Source organism: Myxine glutinosa, chromosome 5, assembly GCF_964187855.1.
Source record: "Myxine glutinosa chromosome 5, kmMyxGlut1.1, whole genome shotgun sequence".
Lineage (NCBI taxonomy): Eukaryota > Metazoa > Chordata > Myxini > Myxiniformes > Myxinidae > Myxine > Myxine glutinosa.
The window spans coordinates 208,672,790-208,688,376 of NC_136265.1; the positions used below are offsets into that span (position 1 = coordinate 208,672,790).

The following is a 15,587-nucleotide window of genomic DNA, read 5'->3' on the forward strand; positions in this document are numbered from 1 at the left end:
TTACATTCATTCATTCATTTAATGATCATTACACTCATTCTTATGCTCATTAAACATTCATTAAACATTAAACGTTCATTAAACGATTACGAAAATAAAAACGAAAAACATTTCGAAATTACGTTCACACCATCACATCAAACACTACCGTGAACACAAACGCCGTCACAATGAAAACATCGTCACAAACGTTACGTTACTTAATTCAAACCATGAACACATCGAATATTGGAGAGCCCATTGCCCAAATTTGAAACACGATGGAATAATATTTCCCGATATGAACAGTGATGTGGCTTTTATTGAAATTCTACAAATACTGTTTAGATTTTCATGATTTGCGTGTGATATGATTTAACGGATGTTTATATAAATCGTTTAAAATCAAAAAAAGCCTTCAATTTCTGATATTTTGCCTTTTCACTTAGGCCTCCCAACTGAAGCCCCGCCTGCAGGGCGGGTACCGTTGCTATTATATATAAAGGCTTGGTGGCCATGTTTAATTTCGTTGGAAGTTGATGGATTTTGAAGGAGAAATTGGTAATATATATATATATATATATATATATATATACAGACTTGCCATTTAATATGGAATTTTTTTTTTCTTGACTTGGGGTTACTTTCTGAACTCGGTATATCAATCTGGTGAGTTTCTTTTACGCTTCGGTGATTTCTTTGTTAAAAGAAGCATGTCACTGATTGTCTGTCGCAGCGAGAAGTCAATAACAGGATTATATCACAGGTGGCGTGACAAAATGTACGGACAGGTACATTTGACGATTGGCTTCACAATCGGGTATATAAGGGTTGTTGCGTTCTGTATTAGTGGAAAACAACTGCTGCACGTCTCCAAAAGTTATTGCCGCTTCCCCTGGAGATGGTCCGTCAACTCGACAATGCTGTTTGTCATTTTGTGGTGGCTTTACGAAATTCCGGAATGAAACAGCGTGCTATTGCTCGGCAGTATGGCATCACTCAAGGTCAGGTGTCAAAGATCCTGAAACGAAATGCTCAGAGGGGTGTCCCTACTCCAACACCAAGGTCAGGACGTCCCCGCAGAACCACAAGGAGGGATTATCGCCAGCTGCACCAGTTAGTCAGCAATGGCCGTACCAAGTCAGCTAATCGGCTTTGGGCTGAGTGGCAGCAACTGACAAATGTGCCTGTATCCAGAAGGCTAGTGAACCAACGACTGGTTCAAGCAGGCTATCGTGCCAGGCGTCCCCTGAGAAAGCCACGTCTGACCAAACAACACATGCCAGCGCCGATTGCAGTGGGCCAAAGAGCACCGTCAATGGCAGCCGTGACACTGGAATCACGTGATCTTCAGTGACCAGTCTAGATTTCTGGTCTATCGTCAATATGAACGAGTCCGAGTGCGCAGACAAGTGCATGAAGCCTACAACGAAGATTGTATAGTGCCAAGAGTCCAAGCTGGAGGTGGTGGGGTGACCGTTTGGGCTGCTTTTCATACAAGGGGCAAAACTGACCTGGTTGTTCTGAATGGAAACCTGAACCAGTTCAAGCACAGGGCCATTCTGGACGAAACATTGCTTCCATTTGTTCATGCAGCCTTTCGAGGAAACTTTGTCTTCCAAGATGACAATGCACGGCCTCATCGTGCTCGCATGATCCAACACTTTCTTGCTGACCGTGGTGTAGAGCATATGGAGTGGCCTGCCATGTCCCCGGATATGAATCCGATAGAGAACTTGTGGGCAGAATTAACGCGTCAAATCGACAACTTGGACCAGCAGCCTGCCTCTGTGCGTGAATTGCAGCAGGCTATTGTAACTGGTGTTGGGCTAGCGGCTAGGGTGCCAGCTTAGGATCCTAGGATCCTGGTTTCGAATCCCGGTCGATCGCTGAATTAACGCCAGGGGGGTTGACTCAGCCTGTCATCCTTCCGAGGTCGGCTAATTGAGTACCAGTTCACTGGTAATTCCCTGCTTGTTGTAAAAGGTGACAAACAGGGTTGGCGGCAGGAAGGGCATCCGGCCGTAAAACATTGCTTCAAAAAGGGGACCAAAAAAAAAAAACAACAACCACGGTCCCCGAAAAAGGCCAACCCCCGCTTTGCAGGGAAAAATGGCCTCTAAAGGTGTTTATTTTTTATTGTAACTGCATGGCAAGCGATTCCTGTCCACACCTTGGCAAATCTCGTGAACAGCATGCCTTAACGTGTACGTGCTTTCCTGAATGCTCGTGGGGGTTACACGAAGTACTGAACTGTAATTTTACTGTCCGTAATCCCAGTCATAATTTAGCTTTTGTTTTTGTTGAAATTTTTTTTTGGCTAATGTGCAAAATAAAGAGATACTTCTGGAAGACGCACAGAAGTTTAACACAGTACTGTCCATGAATTGAGTTCGATATCAGTTTACATCATTTTCAAGGATCAATTTATTTGCTTCGAAATGTCAAATGTGGTTTTTGTTTCTTTTAAAGGTCACATTAACAAAATCTAAAATAATTTCAACATAATTCCAATGAACTTTTGGTTCTAAGTCATCTTGAAAAGTAAGTTCACCCCCACAAAAAAAATATTCCATATTAAATGCCAAGTCTGTATATATATATATATATATATATATATATACTGTATATATATATATATATATACTGTATATATATATATATATATATATATATATATATATATATATATATATATATATATATATATATATATATATATATATATATATATATATATGTATATATTGTTACAGACGCGGTTTTAGATGTTATTTTACCGAGCGGTTGGTATTACCGCGTCCGAACAGTTACTCCCCGATTAGAACCCGATTCCACCCGACGTTGACCAGATCGCACCGCGGCTGCTCAATGAGGGAAAAGACTGAAACGACGAATGCAAAGAGGAAAACGAAGGCAAAGAAAGGTTTGGAAATACTACTGAATTTATTGACTATTTACACACATAAGCAAAAAGAAAGCAGTCACGTTTATTTACAAGCACATAAGACGCAGGTGACACAGGGAAAATACTAGCTTATACAGACTTAATTAACCCCGGACAGAACAAACAGAACAAACTCACGTACACAAGAAGGGTGGAAAAAGCAGGAGGTGGATGGCTGGAGGGAGAGGAAGGTCCAAGGGGGTCCTGCAGCACAACCGGCGCGTTTAGCAGCCGCCGTTCCTTTACGGCCCTGCTCCAAACCGCCGTTCAGGCCCCCAAGCTGCTGTTGTGGCTGCTGTGGACGTCGCGTGCTTTGCCAGGCCTTGTCCGACTCGTCTGGTCCAAACCCTCAACTCGTTCTTGGTCCACTCACTCTTTACCACCGACTCCTCACTGCAACCAACGCAACCAACTGACCACCACCACCGACTCCTCACCGCAACCAACGCAACCAACTGACCACCGACTCCACTGACTGACTCCTCCACTGACGACCAACTCACGACTCACTTGCGTGCGCGCCTTTTATAGCGCCTCCGGCGATTAAGCCGCCGGCCTTTTGGGCACGCCCATCGGGGTGCTCACCTCGGCCCTGGTTGGTCGCGCGACCCTCTGGCTCCGCCCTTGATGACGACGGGCGGGCATGCCTTTCTTCTCCGATTCGAGCACATGTTCAATGGTGGTTTTGGAGGGGAGGTAATTGAGAATCGGGGCCCGGCAATGACGGAAGGGGATGTAAAAGGAAATGGATATTTTGGGGATGGGAAGGAAAGGGGATCTGTTCTCTTTCACTGGTGCAATGGAGTACTTCAATTAATGGGAGACACAGCCTTACTCTAAAACACAGAATAAGAGATAACTATCAAACAGGGGTCTTCTATTATTTGGCTGATGTGTATGCTTGTGGACTAATTATGGGATGCCCTTTCACCTTTACACAGCTCCGGAGGTAGGGGGGCGCAGAATAAACAATAATAATAATAATACAGCACACAATCAAAAAAATACAGTCCTCATCTCCGCAACAATATATATATATATATATATATATATATATATACATATATATAATGTGGTGGACATGACAAGCATATATAATACCTCAAAAACGTCGGGATTCCTCCAAATTTCTTTCAGTTTAGTGTTAAACAGCAGTAGTTTAAGTATATATATTTATAGTGTGCACACCTCTAAGCTATCCAACCAGCCCCTTGCTTTTTGAAATTATGCAGGTTGATTATTCAGTCTTGTCATCCGGTCGTTTAGCAACATTACTGTTTTTTCCCACAACATCGAAAGCTCGTGTAGGAGTTATGCAAAGTAAAACATTTCATATTGGCAAAGGGTTAGCATTACATATTAGCCTCAAAAATCTTTACCAAGCCAGGTGACATAAGGGTTGGAGCATCCACTTTGAGGCTGTAAGGTCAGCAGTTTGACTCCGACCCTGGCCAAGTAATAACAAAGACTTAAAAATGGGAACACTGTTGCCTCGTCACTTGATGCTCAGCACTTAGAGGATGAAGTACAAACAAACTCGGTGGGTTGGCATTCCATGGGGAAGTACGGATTTTTTTTTTTCATTATTCTGCTGACTGTGGAGAGAAAAGAGACGTCATGAAGATGGCATCGCTGGTACCTGCAGTGACCCTGGACGATAGGTCCCTTCACCCAAGTCGGCGGCTGTATTTCCCCGTAGTCACGTCCGGTGTTTCTTGTGTCTTTGTCTGAATGTATGTGCACCAAAAGTGATACATCTCATCCACAAGCTAAAGTGATACATCTTCGAGCCCACGCTAGGTAATTCCGAATCAATGGACAAATAACTAGAAGGGATGTGAACCTGGGATCCTAGCAGCAAAATGCTGATAACGATTCAATGTTTTGGGTTTGTCTGCACCAAACATTTCATCTGATTTCTCTTTTAATCCTCAGGATGTTGCCATCGTCCAGCAGAATGCTACGACTCAACAACCTTATGGTGGGCACCGCATACAGCCTGTGTGTTGTGGCACTTTATGACGATGCTTCAACTGCACTTACCGCCTCCAACATGCTCGGATGCGTTGACTTCGCCACGTCAACCGACTTCATGCACTGCACTAAAGTGCCAAGCCACTTCCTGGGTGGCACAATGATCATCATTATTGGCGGAGTCATCGTAGTGTCTCTGCTGGTTTTCACTGTGATCCTCATGGTAAGATATAAGGTGTGTGCCAGCCGACGTTCAAGGAGTAAGATCCCAGGAGTTTTTCCCAAAGATGTACGAGGAGCAGCAGGTATTGCTTGCAAAACCAGGCAAGCACATCCCTGGAGAAAAGCTTCTGCATCAGGCCTACTGGATAAGAACCCCTCTCAGAGTGTTTCTGTATCCAGTATGCCACTGTCTTGTACTTCACCTGCAAGCAAGGGCTGCTCAGAAAGCAACACCTGCTCTCATTGCTCCACTTTAGACCAGAGCGTGCAGCATCAGGCACAAGATTCTCCAGATGGAATGCCCAGTAAAGATCAACGAGGCCCAAAACCTGTAAGCCAAGCTCGAGTGAGTGACCTCCAGCGAGAGCTTTTACAAGAACTAGAATGCAGACTTCAACAGCTGCAGCCTCAACCTGCCTTTCGTGTTTGCCGCAGCATGTCATTCGACAGCAATTCTCTCCAGAGTGCGACAATGGCTGAGATGAAGGGCAGAGGATCCCTGCGACTGTATGAGCCTAAAAAGAGCCAGTCGGACAACAGTGTCCTTCCCAAGGCAGAAAACGGCATCGACACGCATTCCACTTCGGAGCTACTGCTGGAAAGTGTGGTGTGACTGTTGCAGTCACTGTGTCTAACACAGAATGCCAGGACAGCCTGGAGATACACAGGCTTCTGAGCTGCCTGGCCAGGGTTTGAATCTCGACCCAGCTATATAAACCATCACCCTGGTGTTTCGCATGCGGGGCGACCCATCAATGCGTGTCCGGTCCCTCGGATGGATTTTAAACTTGTTCTCCCGTCTGCCAGCACTAGTTGTTGGACATTAAAGATCCCACGGTGTCCTTCGTAAAGAGTAGGCGAATTATCGCCGGCATCCTGAAAAAATTACAAATTACTGTACGGGACGAGTATCCTGCGTCGGAATGGCGTCGGAATTACATTGGAATGGCGAGCCTTCCAGCATTGTAACCCGAGCCAAGAAACGGTTTTGATGGAACCGACACTCTGTATAGAGCATGGTACATAGTGATGACGATGAGGATGATGATGACACAATGGTCATTTAAATGCTTCTTTTTTTTTTCTTTTCTTTTTTACCCCAACTGGAGTTTTTGGAGAAGTAGAAACACAATGGTGTCGATTTTCAAGAGATTGAATTATTTCATGCAAAATATGTCAGATGATGTGAAAATTGGATTGTCCCCCTGTTGCGCTTTCAATTTACTATACACTTACAAGCACAATACTTTCGTATATCATAAGAGGAAAGATATGCACACAAGTTCCTGTATCGACAAAATGGAATTGGGCTTTCTTTAACTATTGTTGTACATGTCAAATGAAATGTTTCAGTGAAAAGAGTAGGGAAAAAGTTTTCTGCTCAACCTAGGGATTTTAAGAAAAGTTTCATCTCGATAAAAAAAAATCTTCTTGACGATTTCGTGTTGGAATTGTGATTTTGTATCAACTCATTTACAAACTCAATTATAATGAGTTGGGAGGAGGGACTCGCGGACTTCAAAGGATAATCCTGTTTTGAAAATAATTCCATTTCATCAGTTTTATCTGATCTCTTGCATCTGTTGCTGGTTTTATCGAACATTCTTGAAGCCTGGTGTTGGCTTAGCGGTTCGGGTGCTGGCTTGGGATCCTAGGGTCCTGGGTTTAACACCAGGGGTCCGATTGCTGAATTAACACCAGGGGGGTTGTCTCGGCCTGTCATCCTTCCGAGGTCGGCATATTGAGTAGCAGTTCACTGGTAATTCCTTGTGGTCGCAAGAGGCGACTAACAGGGTAGGCGGCATGAAGGGCATCGGGCTGTAAAACATTGCTTAAAAAAGGGGATCACGGTGCCCGAAAAAGGCCGACCCCTGCTCTGCAGGGAAAAATGGCCTCTAAAGGTGGTTCTTCTCCTTCTTCTTCTTCTTTGACTTCATTGATTACTAAGTTTGGATACTCGATACTCCGCACATCCACCGAACCATTCGCATTTCCACCCTTTCCAGCCTCCGTTGCTGCTCTACGTTCATTACCCATGTCTCGCTCCCATAAATCATAACACTTCTCACACGTGCAGCATACACCTTTCCCTTCAGCTTCAACGACACTCCCCTCCTCATCAGCACGCCACTCAGTTCCCGAAACTTCTTCCATGCACATCTCACTCTCGCAACCGTTGCCGAGTCTGATCCACCTTCTCCATTCAGCATGTCTCCGAGGTCGCAAAATGTTTTCACACCTTCCAGGTTCACGCCATCTCCAAGATCCAACTCAACATTTCCTCCATCTGCAGCTCCCTCTGTGCACACCTGACATTTGAATGTAGCTGCCACACTGGTTAATGACCCTCTCAGACCACTACATTTTTGTTGAACCAACTCAGCGCACATTGTACATTGAATTCATTCAAAATGCACATTCACTCCGACACCCTTCCTGCACACAGCACACGGCCACTTCCCAGTTCTTTCCACCTCACCACATGCTTTACCACTTGCCATCACCTTCGTCTTTCCTATATTCACCTTCAGACCTTTTGTCTCCATGCATTCCTTCCACTTGTTCATCTTTTCCTTCAGTCCATCCATACTTTCCGCAACACCAGATCATCTGCATACAACAACTCCCACGGTAAACCCTCCTTTACGTTCTGAGCCAGCACCTCCATCACAGCTACAAATAGTAGTGGACTTAGTACCGACCCCTGACAAATAGTAGTCAGAACCCAACACGTATAAATAAAAAGGAACTGAGTACAAATATATATTTATTTTAAATTATCACTTCGAGCTGGAAGGGAAGGTCAATACAAATTTATCAAAAACTGGATGGGGGAGTTGAACTTCCAGCCTCGCAGAGCAGATGTGCCCCCAATACACCACCTCCATTAGACTTCTGAAAGGGTTTTTACGACGTATCTTTTATTTTGCTCACGTCACAATCTACATCTCGATTAATCATGTCTAAGTAACAAAAAATGAGTGCTGATGAATACAGGTAAATCATGAATGTGTTTCTTAGGTTAACTTAACATATACAGTCACGTGAAAAAGTAAGTACACCCCATGTAAAGTTTTGACTTTTTCAACATATTTTAACATACAGCTATTTAATCTTCATTTCAACAATATTGATAGATAAAGGTGATATAATATAACAAATATCATGAAACATTTACATTTTGTAGTCCATTGTATAATTCAAATAAACATAAATGCAAATTTCGCATGTGGAAAAAGTAAGTACACCCCGACATTTATCACTACTTCAAATACCTAAAATTAGAATCAGGTGCACCAGCTCAGGTGCAAATGATTAGAACATCGTTGGAGAGGATCTTGGAGGAACCTGTCTTATTTAAACCTTAGACATTTAGTTTGGTTTGCTCTTTGTTGTTGAAATGTGCGGCATCACCATGCCTAGATCAAAAGAGCTCTCTGAGGCCTTCAGAAAGAAGGTTATAGATGCCTACGAGTCTGGGAAGGGATTTAAAAATATCTCCAAACAATTTGAAATCAATCATTCGACTGTCCGGAAGATCATCTACAAGTGGAGAAGATTCCAAACAACTGCCAACTTGTTCAGGCCAGGCCGCCCCAGCAAGTTCAGCCCGAGAGCAGACCGCAAGATGCTGAAATAATTCTCTAAGAACCCCAGAATGTCATCACGGGACCTACAGGTAGCTCTTGCCACTGATGATGTCAAAGTGCACGAGTCTACCTTTAGAAAGAGGCTGCACAAATTTGATCTACATGGGAGGTGTGCCAGGAGGAAACCTTTGCTGTCCAGAAAGAACATCAGGGCAAGACTAAAGTTTGCCAATGAACACCTAGGCAAAGACCAGCACTTCTGGAACAATGTGCTCTGGACAGATGAGTCAAAGGTAGAGCTATTTGGCCACAGTACCAGAAGACATGTTTGGCGAAAACCAAAGACAGCATTTGACCACAAGAACCTGATACCAACTGTAAAGCATGGTGGTGGAAATATTATGGTTTGGGGCAGCTTTGCTGCATCAGGGCCTGGGCAGCTCACCATCATAGAATCCACGATGAATTCTTCATTGTACCAGAGGGTGCTTGAGGATAATGTGAGGCCATCTGTCGGAGAGTTGAAGCTCAACCGAAGGTGGACCTTGCAACATGACAATGACCCTAAACATACCAGTAAATCCACCAAGGAATGGCTGAAAAGAAAGAAATGGAGGGTTCTGGAATGGCCAAGTCAAAGCCCGGATCTAAATCCCATCGAGATGTTGTGGGGGGATTTGAAACGAGCTGTGCATGCAAGAAACCCCTCAAACATCGCACAGCTGAAAGAATTCTGCATGGAAGAGTGGGCAAAAATTTCTCCCAGTCGATGTCAGAGATTGGTAGACAGTTATAAGAAACGCCAACTTGAGATTGTTTCTGCCAAAGGGGGCAATACCACCTATTAGAGCCCAGGGTGTACTTACTTTTTCCACATGCGAAATTTGCATTTATGTTTATTTAAATTATACAATGGACTACAAAATGTAAATGTTTCATGATATTTGTTATATTATATCACCTTTATCTATCAATATTGTTGAAATGAAGATCAAATAGCTGTATGTTGAAATATGTTGAAAATGTCAAAACTTTACATGGGTGTACTTACCTTTTGACGTGACTGTGTGTATATATAAAGGGGTCGAAGGGGTGTAAAGGGTCGAATGGAGTCTAAGGGGTTAAAAGAGGTCTTTGGGGTCTAAATATGTGCTGAGGGGTGTAAAGGGTCAAAGGGATTTAAGGGGGGTGGAAAGGGTCGAAATAGATCTAAGGGGTTTAAAGTGTCTAAGGTGTGTAGTGTAAGGGGTCTAAAGGAGTATAAAGCATGTAAAGGGTCTAAATAGGTCTAGCTGGTAGAAAGGGTCTAAAGGGTGTAAAATAGTGAAGCTGTAGTAGTGTAGTAAAGACATTACATTTGATTCGTAAATAAATTAACTCGGGAGTGCAACACGACAATAACGGGCCAAATGACCTCGTCATCACGGTAGAAAACCCCTATTCAGGTATATCCACCATTATATCGTGGTTAAAAATGTGATGGTAGAAAGTTTAGTTGTGATTAACCTTGGGAGCGCAAAGCAGTTAGGTCACAACAAAACAACAACTCACCTTGTTGTGAGGATCAGGTAATCGTTGGAGGTTCACGAGTTGTCAAGTGGCGGTTTGGAGTTCGCGTCACGTGTGTCATTTTTTCTATAAACTACTTTTTCACCCTTGAGGCTGATGTTGTTAGATAGCAGTAAAATTACTTTTAAAACGATGTATCGGTTGTGTTTGTACTATTTTCCGTTTTTGAATAATTTGCGCATTTGAGAATTCACCTGACTCCTTTGCCGAACTTACCGATCATGGTAACGTCTTAATTAAGAGTTGTTTCCCACATGAGATAACATATACAGTGTATATAAATACAGTGCATTCAGAAAGTATTCAGACCCCTTCACTTTTTTCACATTTTGTTATGTTGCAGCCTTTTGCTGAAATCGTTTAAATTCATTTTTTCCCTCATCAATCTACACTCGATACCCCATAATGACAAAGAGAAAACAGGATTTTAGAAAGTTTTGCAAATTTATTAAAAAGAAAAAACTGAAGTATCACATTGACATAAGTATTCAGACCCTTTGCTATGACACTTGAAATTTAGCTCAGGTGCCTCCCATTTCTCTTGATCATCTTTGAGATGTTTCTACACCTTGATTGGAGTCCACCTGTGGTAAATTCAATTGATTGGACATGACTTGGAAAGGCACACACCTGTGTATATAAGGTCTCACAGCTGACAATCCATATCAGAGCAAAAACCAAGCCATGAGGTCGAAGGAACTGCCTACAGAGCTCAGAGACAGGATTGTGTCGAGGCACAGATCTGGGGAAGCCTACAAAAAAATCTCTGCTGCATTGAAGGTTCCCAAGAGCACAATGACCTCCATAATTCTTAAATGGAAGAAGTTTGGAACAACCAGGACTCTTCCTAGAGCTGGCCGTCCGGGCAAACTGAGCAATCGGGGGAGAAGGGCCTTGGTAAGAGAGGTGACCAAGAACCCGACGGTCACTCTGGCTGAGCTCCAGAGATCCTGTGTGGAGATGGGAGAAACTTCCAGAAAGACAACCATCACTGCAACACTCCACCGATCTGGGCTTTGTGGCAGAGTGGCCAGACGGAAGCCAAACAGTTCAATCTCGGTTTCATCAGACCACAGAATCTTGTTTCTCACGGTCTGAGAGTCCTTTCGGTGCTTTTTTTGCAAACTCCAAGCGGGCTTTCATGTGTCTTTCACTGAGGAGAGGCTTCTGCCCAGGTTGCATTGAAAGGCTCACTTTTGATTTGGAGGACGTTTATGGAGGTACGTCGAACGGTGTAGGTTGAGGTTGAGAGTGGTGGTTCCTTTAAGCCTAAAGGGGTAGTGCCTGAGCGTGGGAGAGAAATGGTGTGTGTGTGTGTGTGTGTGTGTGTGTGTGTGTGTGTGTGTGTGTGTGTGTGTGTGTGTGTGTGTGTGTACGTGAGATATGGTTTGTGTTTTGTTGGTGAGTGGTGAAGGTTATAAAGGTGTGTGTGTGTGTGTGCTCCACCTTGTTTACTTGTTTGGTGCTGTGGATTCTGGGATTGGAGGCTTTTTGTTGTTGTAGTCTGTGTTCTCACTGGCTGGGGGTGGGGGGAATGTGCGCATCCAGGTGTAGCTGCTGCATTTGGAGGTGTATATGCCCCTGCTGGCCCACCTTAGCTGATCGTATCGAAGTTGAAGGTCCAAAACGGGATGATGCTGAAGACCTCGACTAAGGACATGGTCAGTGAGGCACACTTGTGACCAGGTGTTTCGAAATTATACCTATATATATAATTATATATTATATATATATATATTATATATAATATAAATAAAACAGTTTGTGTGTGTGTGTGTGTGTGTGTATGTTACTGATAGACTCCTAAACGGAGAGGCTCACATGCTTGATATTTGGCATAGACATGGCCATTGAGCCTGGGAAGGACATGACCTACCTAAAAATATTTGACGAGATCCATATTTTTTATTTATATTTACCTCAGCGCATTTCAGCGAGGAACATTATACACGGAATCCCAGCATGTGCCAGAGCAGCTCGCTGATTCGCTCAGAGCGATCACGTGATGTTCCATCCTCGCCGCCAGACCATTGAACTGAAAATATATAGAATGACCATTGCCATTCACACCACATAGGTGGAGATGCAGCTACCGGGCGCCATCTTGGTTGGCACTCGATGCTGGGCGATGGTGATTTCCATCACACGTTTGCACGTAATTCAGAGCGAAAAGCGATTGCGTTTTTTCACCTTTTGTGCGATCGTGTTTTGTGTCGATTTTTGTCGATTTTGTGCGATGTGAATTAAACGTCTTTGAAACAGCTGTGAAACGTCTTTCCACAACCCTTCCTTAACCGATTGGAGCAGTTTATTGCCGCACAAAATGGCATTTAACAGTTGTCTGTTGTTACGGATTCGTCACTTCCGTTGTGGTGGTTTGCATCCACTGTAAATATTTCTGATTCCATGTACTATTATTGTTTTCAAAAGGTTTATTGTTCATGAACTGTTTTCAAAAGGTAAAAAAGTTAATGTTGAAAGAAACAGGAAACCGGATCGGGAACCGGACGACGAAGAGGAATAAGAGAGAAAAAGAGGGCGGGGCGAGTGAGTTGGACAAGAAGGAGCCGAGCTACTTGCGGTCTGGAGCGAACGTTGGTGAACAAGAGTCACTAGCGAACTTTCGGGTTTCCGGGAAAGGGATTCCTGCGACAGAGTTGTCATCGCTGTGACCGATCAACCAGCGTGTCAGGTTTTTGGCGGTGGATTCTGAGGAGAATTATCGCCGGGTCATTACGTCTCAAGAGTGGGTCGTCAGCCATTTTGACTCACGCAGGACTTGTGCTTCGCTCGTGGTTTCGTCTCTTTTCGACCATTTTCACCGCATTCAGACGTCGATCTGGGGCGTGTGTGTGACATGGCTTTTTGAAGGTTAATTCGTCCATACCCGAGGGTGTGATCTCTCGGTCACCTGTAGGGCACCTTTGGATTTCCCAGTCGCCTTGAGGGCGCCTTTGTACAGCTTCGGCTGTGTGACTGTACTTGCCATCCGCACGGGATTCTGGTCTCGATTGGACATCGTTCTGGCGATCGCTGGAGCGAATCAACTTCGTCTTGAAGCCGGGAATAAGAGACATTGGGGAATGTTCTTGTTTCACTCACTTGGAGCACAGTGAGTTATATATTACGAAACTGATGGTGCCATCATAGGACATATTGATTGTATTATTGAATACTATTATTGTTGTACTTTTATTCTTGTGTTATCTCAATACAATATTTGTTTGTGAGTAACAATTGGGGTGGCTTCTCCATTGATCTTTGACATACAGAATAACACATTTTTCTGCCGTGACTCCTCTCGGGGCTCGGAGGTACACCGTGACCAGGGGGTCGGGGAGGAGCACGTAACATAAATTGGGGGCTCGTCCAATTGACTCGGGGGCTCGAAATTGGGATCCTCATCCGGGATTAAATTCCCTAATAACATTCGTCCGGGATAGAATGCACTAACATTCCCAAATTTGGAATTTTTCTAACATTCCCAAATTTTTCAAAAAAATTGGAAAATTTTTGTGTGAAGGTTAACAGGTGTTAACTGATAGTCCCCATGGTGTTTGACGCAGAACAGTTTGCGGCGTCCCCTAATGAGGCACAGTTCCAAGCGTAAAAAAAAATCGGAACTCGTGATATTGGCCAGACATTTTAACTTTGAGGTCCGAGTTAATATGAAGAAAGCAGAGATGCAGACATTGGTGGTAGAATCTCTGGTGGGACAAGGAACATGGACAGAGGTAGCCTTGGATTGGTTACCCGAGGAAAAAGAAAATGTGGAGCTCCGGAAAATGGAGATGCAACTGCAGAGCCAGGAAAGGTTCAAAGCAGAGGAATGGAAAGCAGAAAAGGAAAGAGCAGAACAGGAACGAGAACTCCAGGAAAGGTTAAAAGCAGAGGAAAGGAAAGCAGAAAAGGAAAGAGCAGAACAGGAAAGAGAACTCCAGGAAAGGTTAGAAGAGAAACAAGCAGAGGAAAGGAGAGCTGCAAGAGAACTCGAGGAAAGAAGAGTACAACAGGAACGAGAACGCGAGGAGAGAAGAACCGAGGAAAGGAGAGCTGAAGAAGAAAGAAGAGCAAAGGCAAGAGCAGAGGAAAGGAAAGCCGAAAGGGAATTAAAGGAACGTGACATGGAGTATCAGAAGGAAGTTAAACTCAAGGAGCTGGAATTAATGGGAGAACGGGGAGAGGTAGCATCCATGCCGGCTGGTTCGACAACTAGTCAGAACACCTGGGATGTTGGTAGACATGTGAGGCTGGTTCCACCCTTCAATGAAAAGGAGGTAGCCAAGTTTTTTTTACACTTTGAGAAAGTGGCTCAAATGCTAAAATGGCCTGTTGGGGGCTCGTCCAATGCTCCAGGAATTCAGAGTACAACTCTGAATCCAGTCAGGTCCTGGACTATGTTAGTGCAAAGTGTTCTGGTGGGTAAAGCACAAGATATATTTTCGGCTTTACCGATTGACAAATGTACAGATTATGAGGAAGTGAAGAAAGCCATTCTCAAAGCCTATGAATTGGTTCCTGAAGCTTACCGGCAAAAAATTTGGAATGCCAGGAAGAGGGTGAGTAAGACCCATGTGGAGTTTGCCAGCATGAAGGAAACCATGTTTGATCAGTGGTGTGAATCGAAGGGGATTGGGAAAGACTTCAACCTGTTGCGACAATTGATCTTGGTGGAGGAATTCAAACAGTGTCCACGCGGACATTAAAGTACATCTGGAGGAAAAGAAGGTACCAGAGTTGTATGAGGCAGCAACCATGGCAGATGACTATGCCTTGACACACAGGATGGGGTTCCACAAACCTGACTTCCCGCCTAGAGTTCGCCAGGGGAGTTATGGTACATCCGGTGCGGAGAACGAAGATTCATGGGGGCGGCCTAGAGATGACTATGAGGACAGATCGGATACCGCGACTATTAGGGATCAGAAGTCTACAGTTCCAAGACAAACTTATCTTCCGGGGGGGGCTCGAGGCAGACCACGAGTTTTTCCTCCGGGCCTACTTGCGCTTTTTTGCAAGAAACCTGGACACTTGATGTCCCAATGTTATGCCCTGGAAAGGAAAAATCAGGAGTGGAGTCATACTAGTACAACTCTGAATGCATTGGCAAATGCGAGAAATCGTCCTTGGAGGACAGTGCCTTGTGAAGGTTCCCATGCCAAAGTTACGGCATCACAGAACGACCTTGTTCAAGAGGGTTACAAACCTTTTATTTCAGAGGGGTTTTTGTCACTGGATGGAGACTTGACTAACCAGAGAGCTGTTAGGGTGTTGAGGGACACAGGGGCACATCAATCTTTGATGCT

General features: G+C 44.1%; 1 protein-coding gene across 1 annotated transcript in view; it reads left to right on the forward strand.

Moving 5' to 3' along the window:
* The window catches only part of LOC137428794 (leucine-rich repeat and fibronectin type III domain-containing protein 1-like), a 110,013-nt gene extending 103,453 nt beyond the window's left edge, over nt 1-6,560 (forward strand). The window contains exon 2 of the mRNA XM_078779422.1: nt 4,862-6,560. Coding sequence (XP_078635548.1) covers nt 4,862-5,735 — 874 coding nt within the window. The 3' untranslated portion in view covers nt 5,736-6,560. The remainder of the gene's footprint in view (nt 1-4,861) is intronic.
* The last annotated feature ends 9,027 nt before the right edge of the window (nt 6,561-15,587 follow it).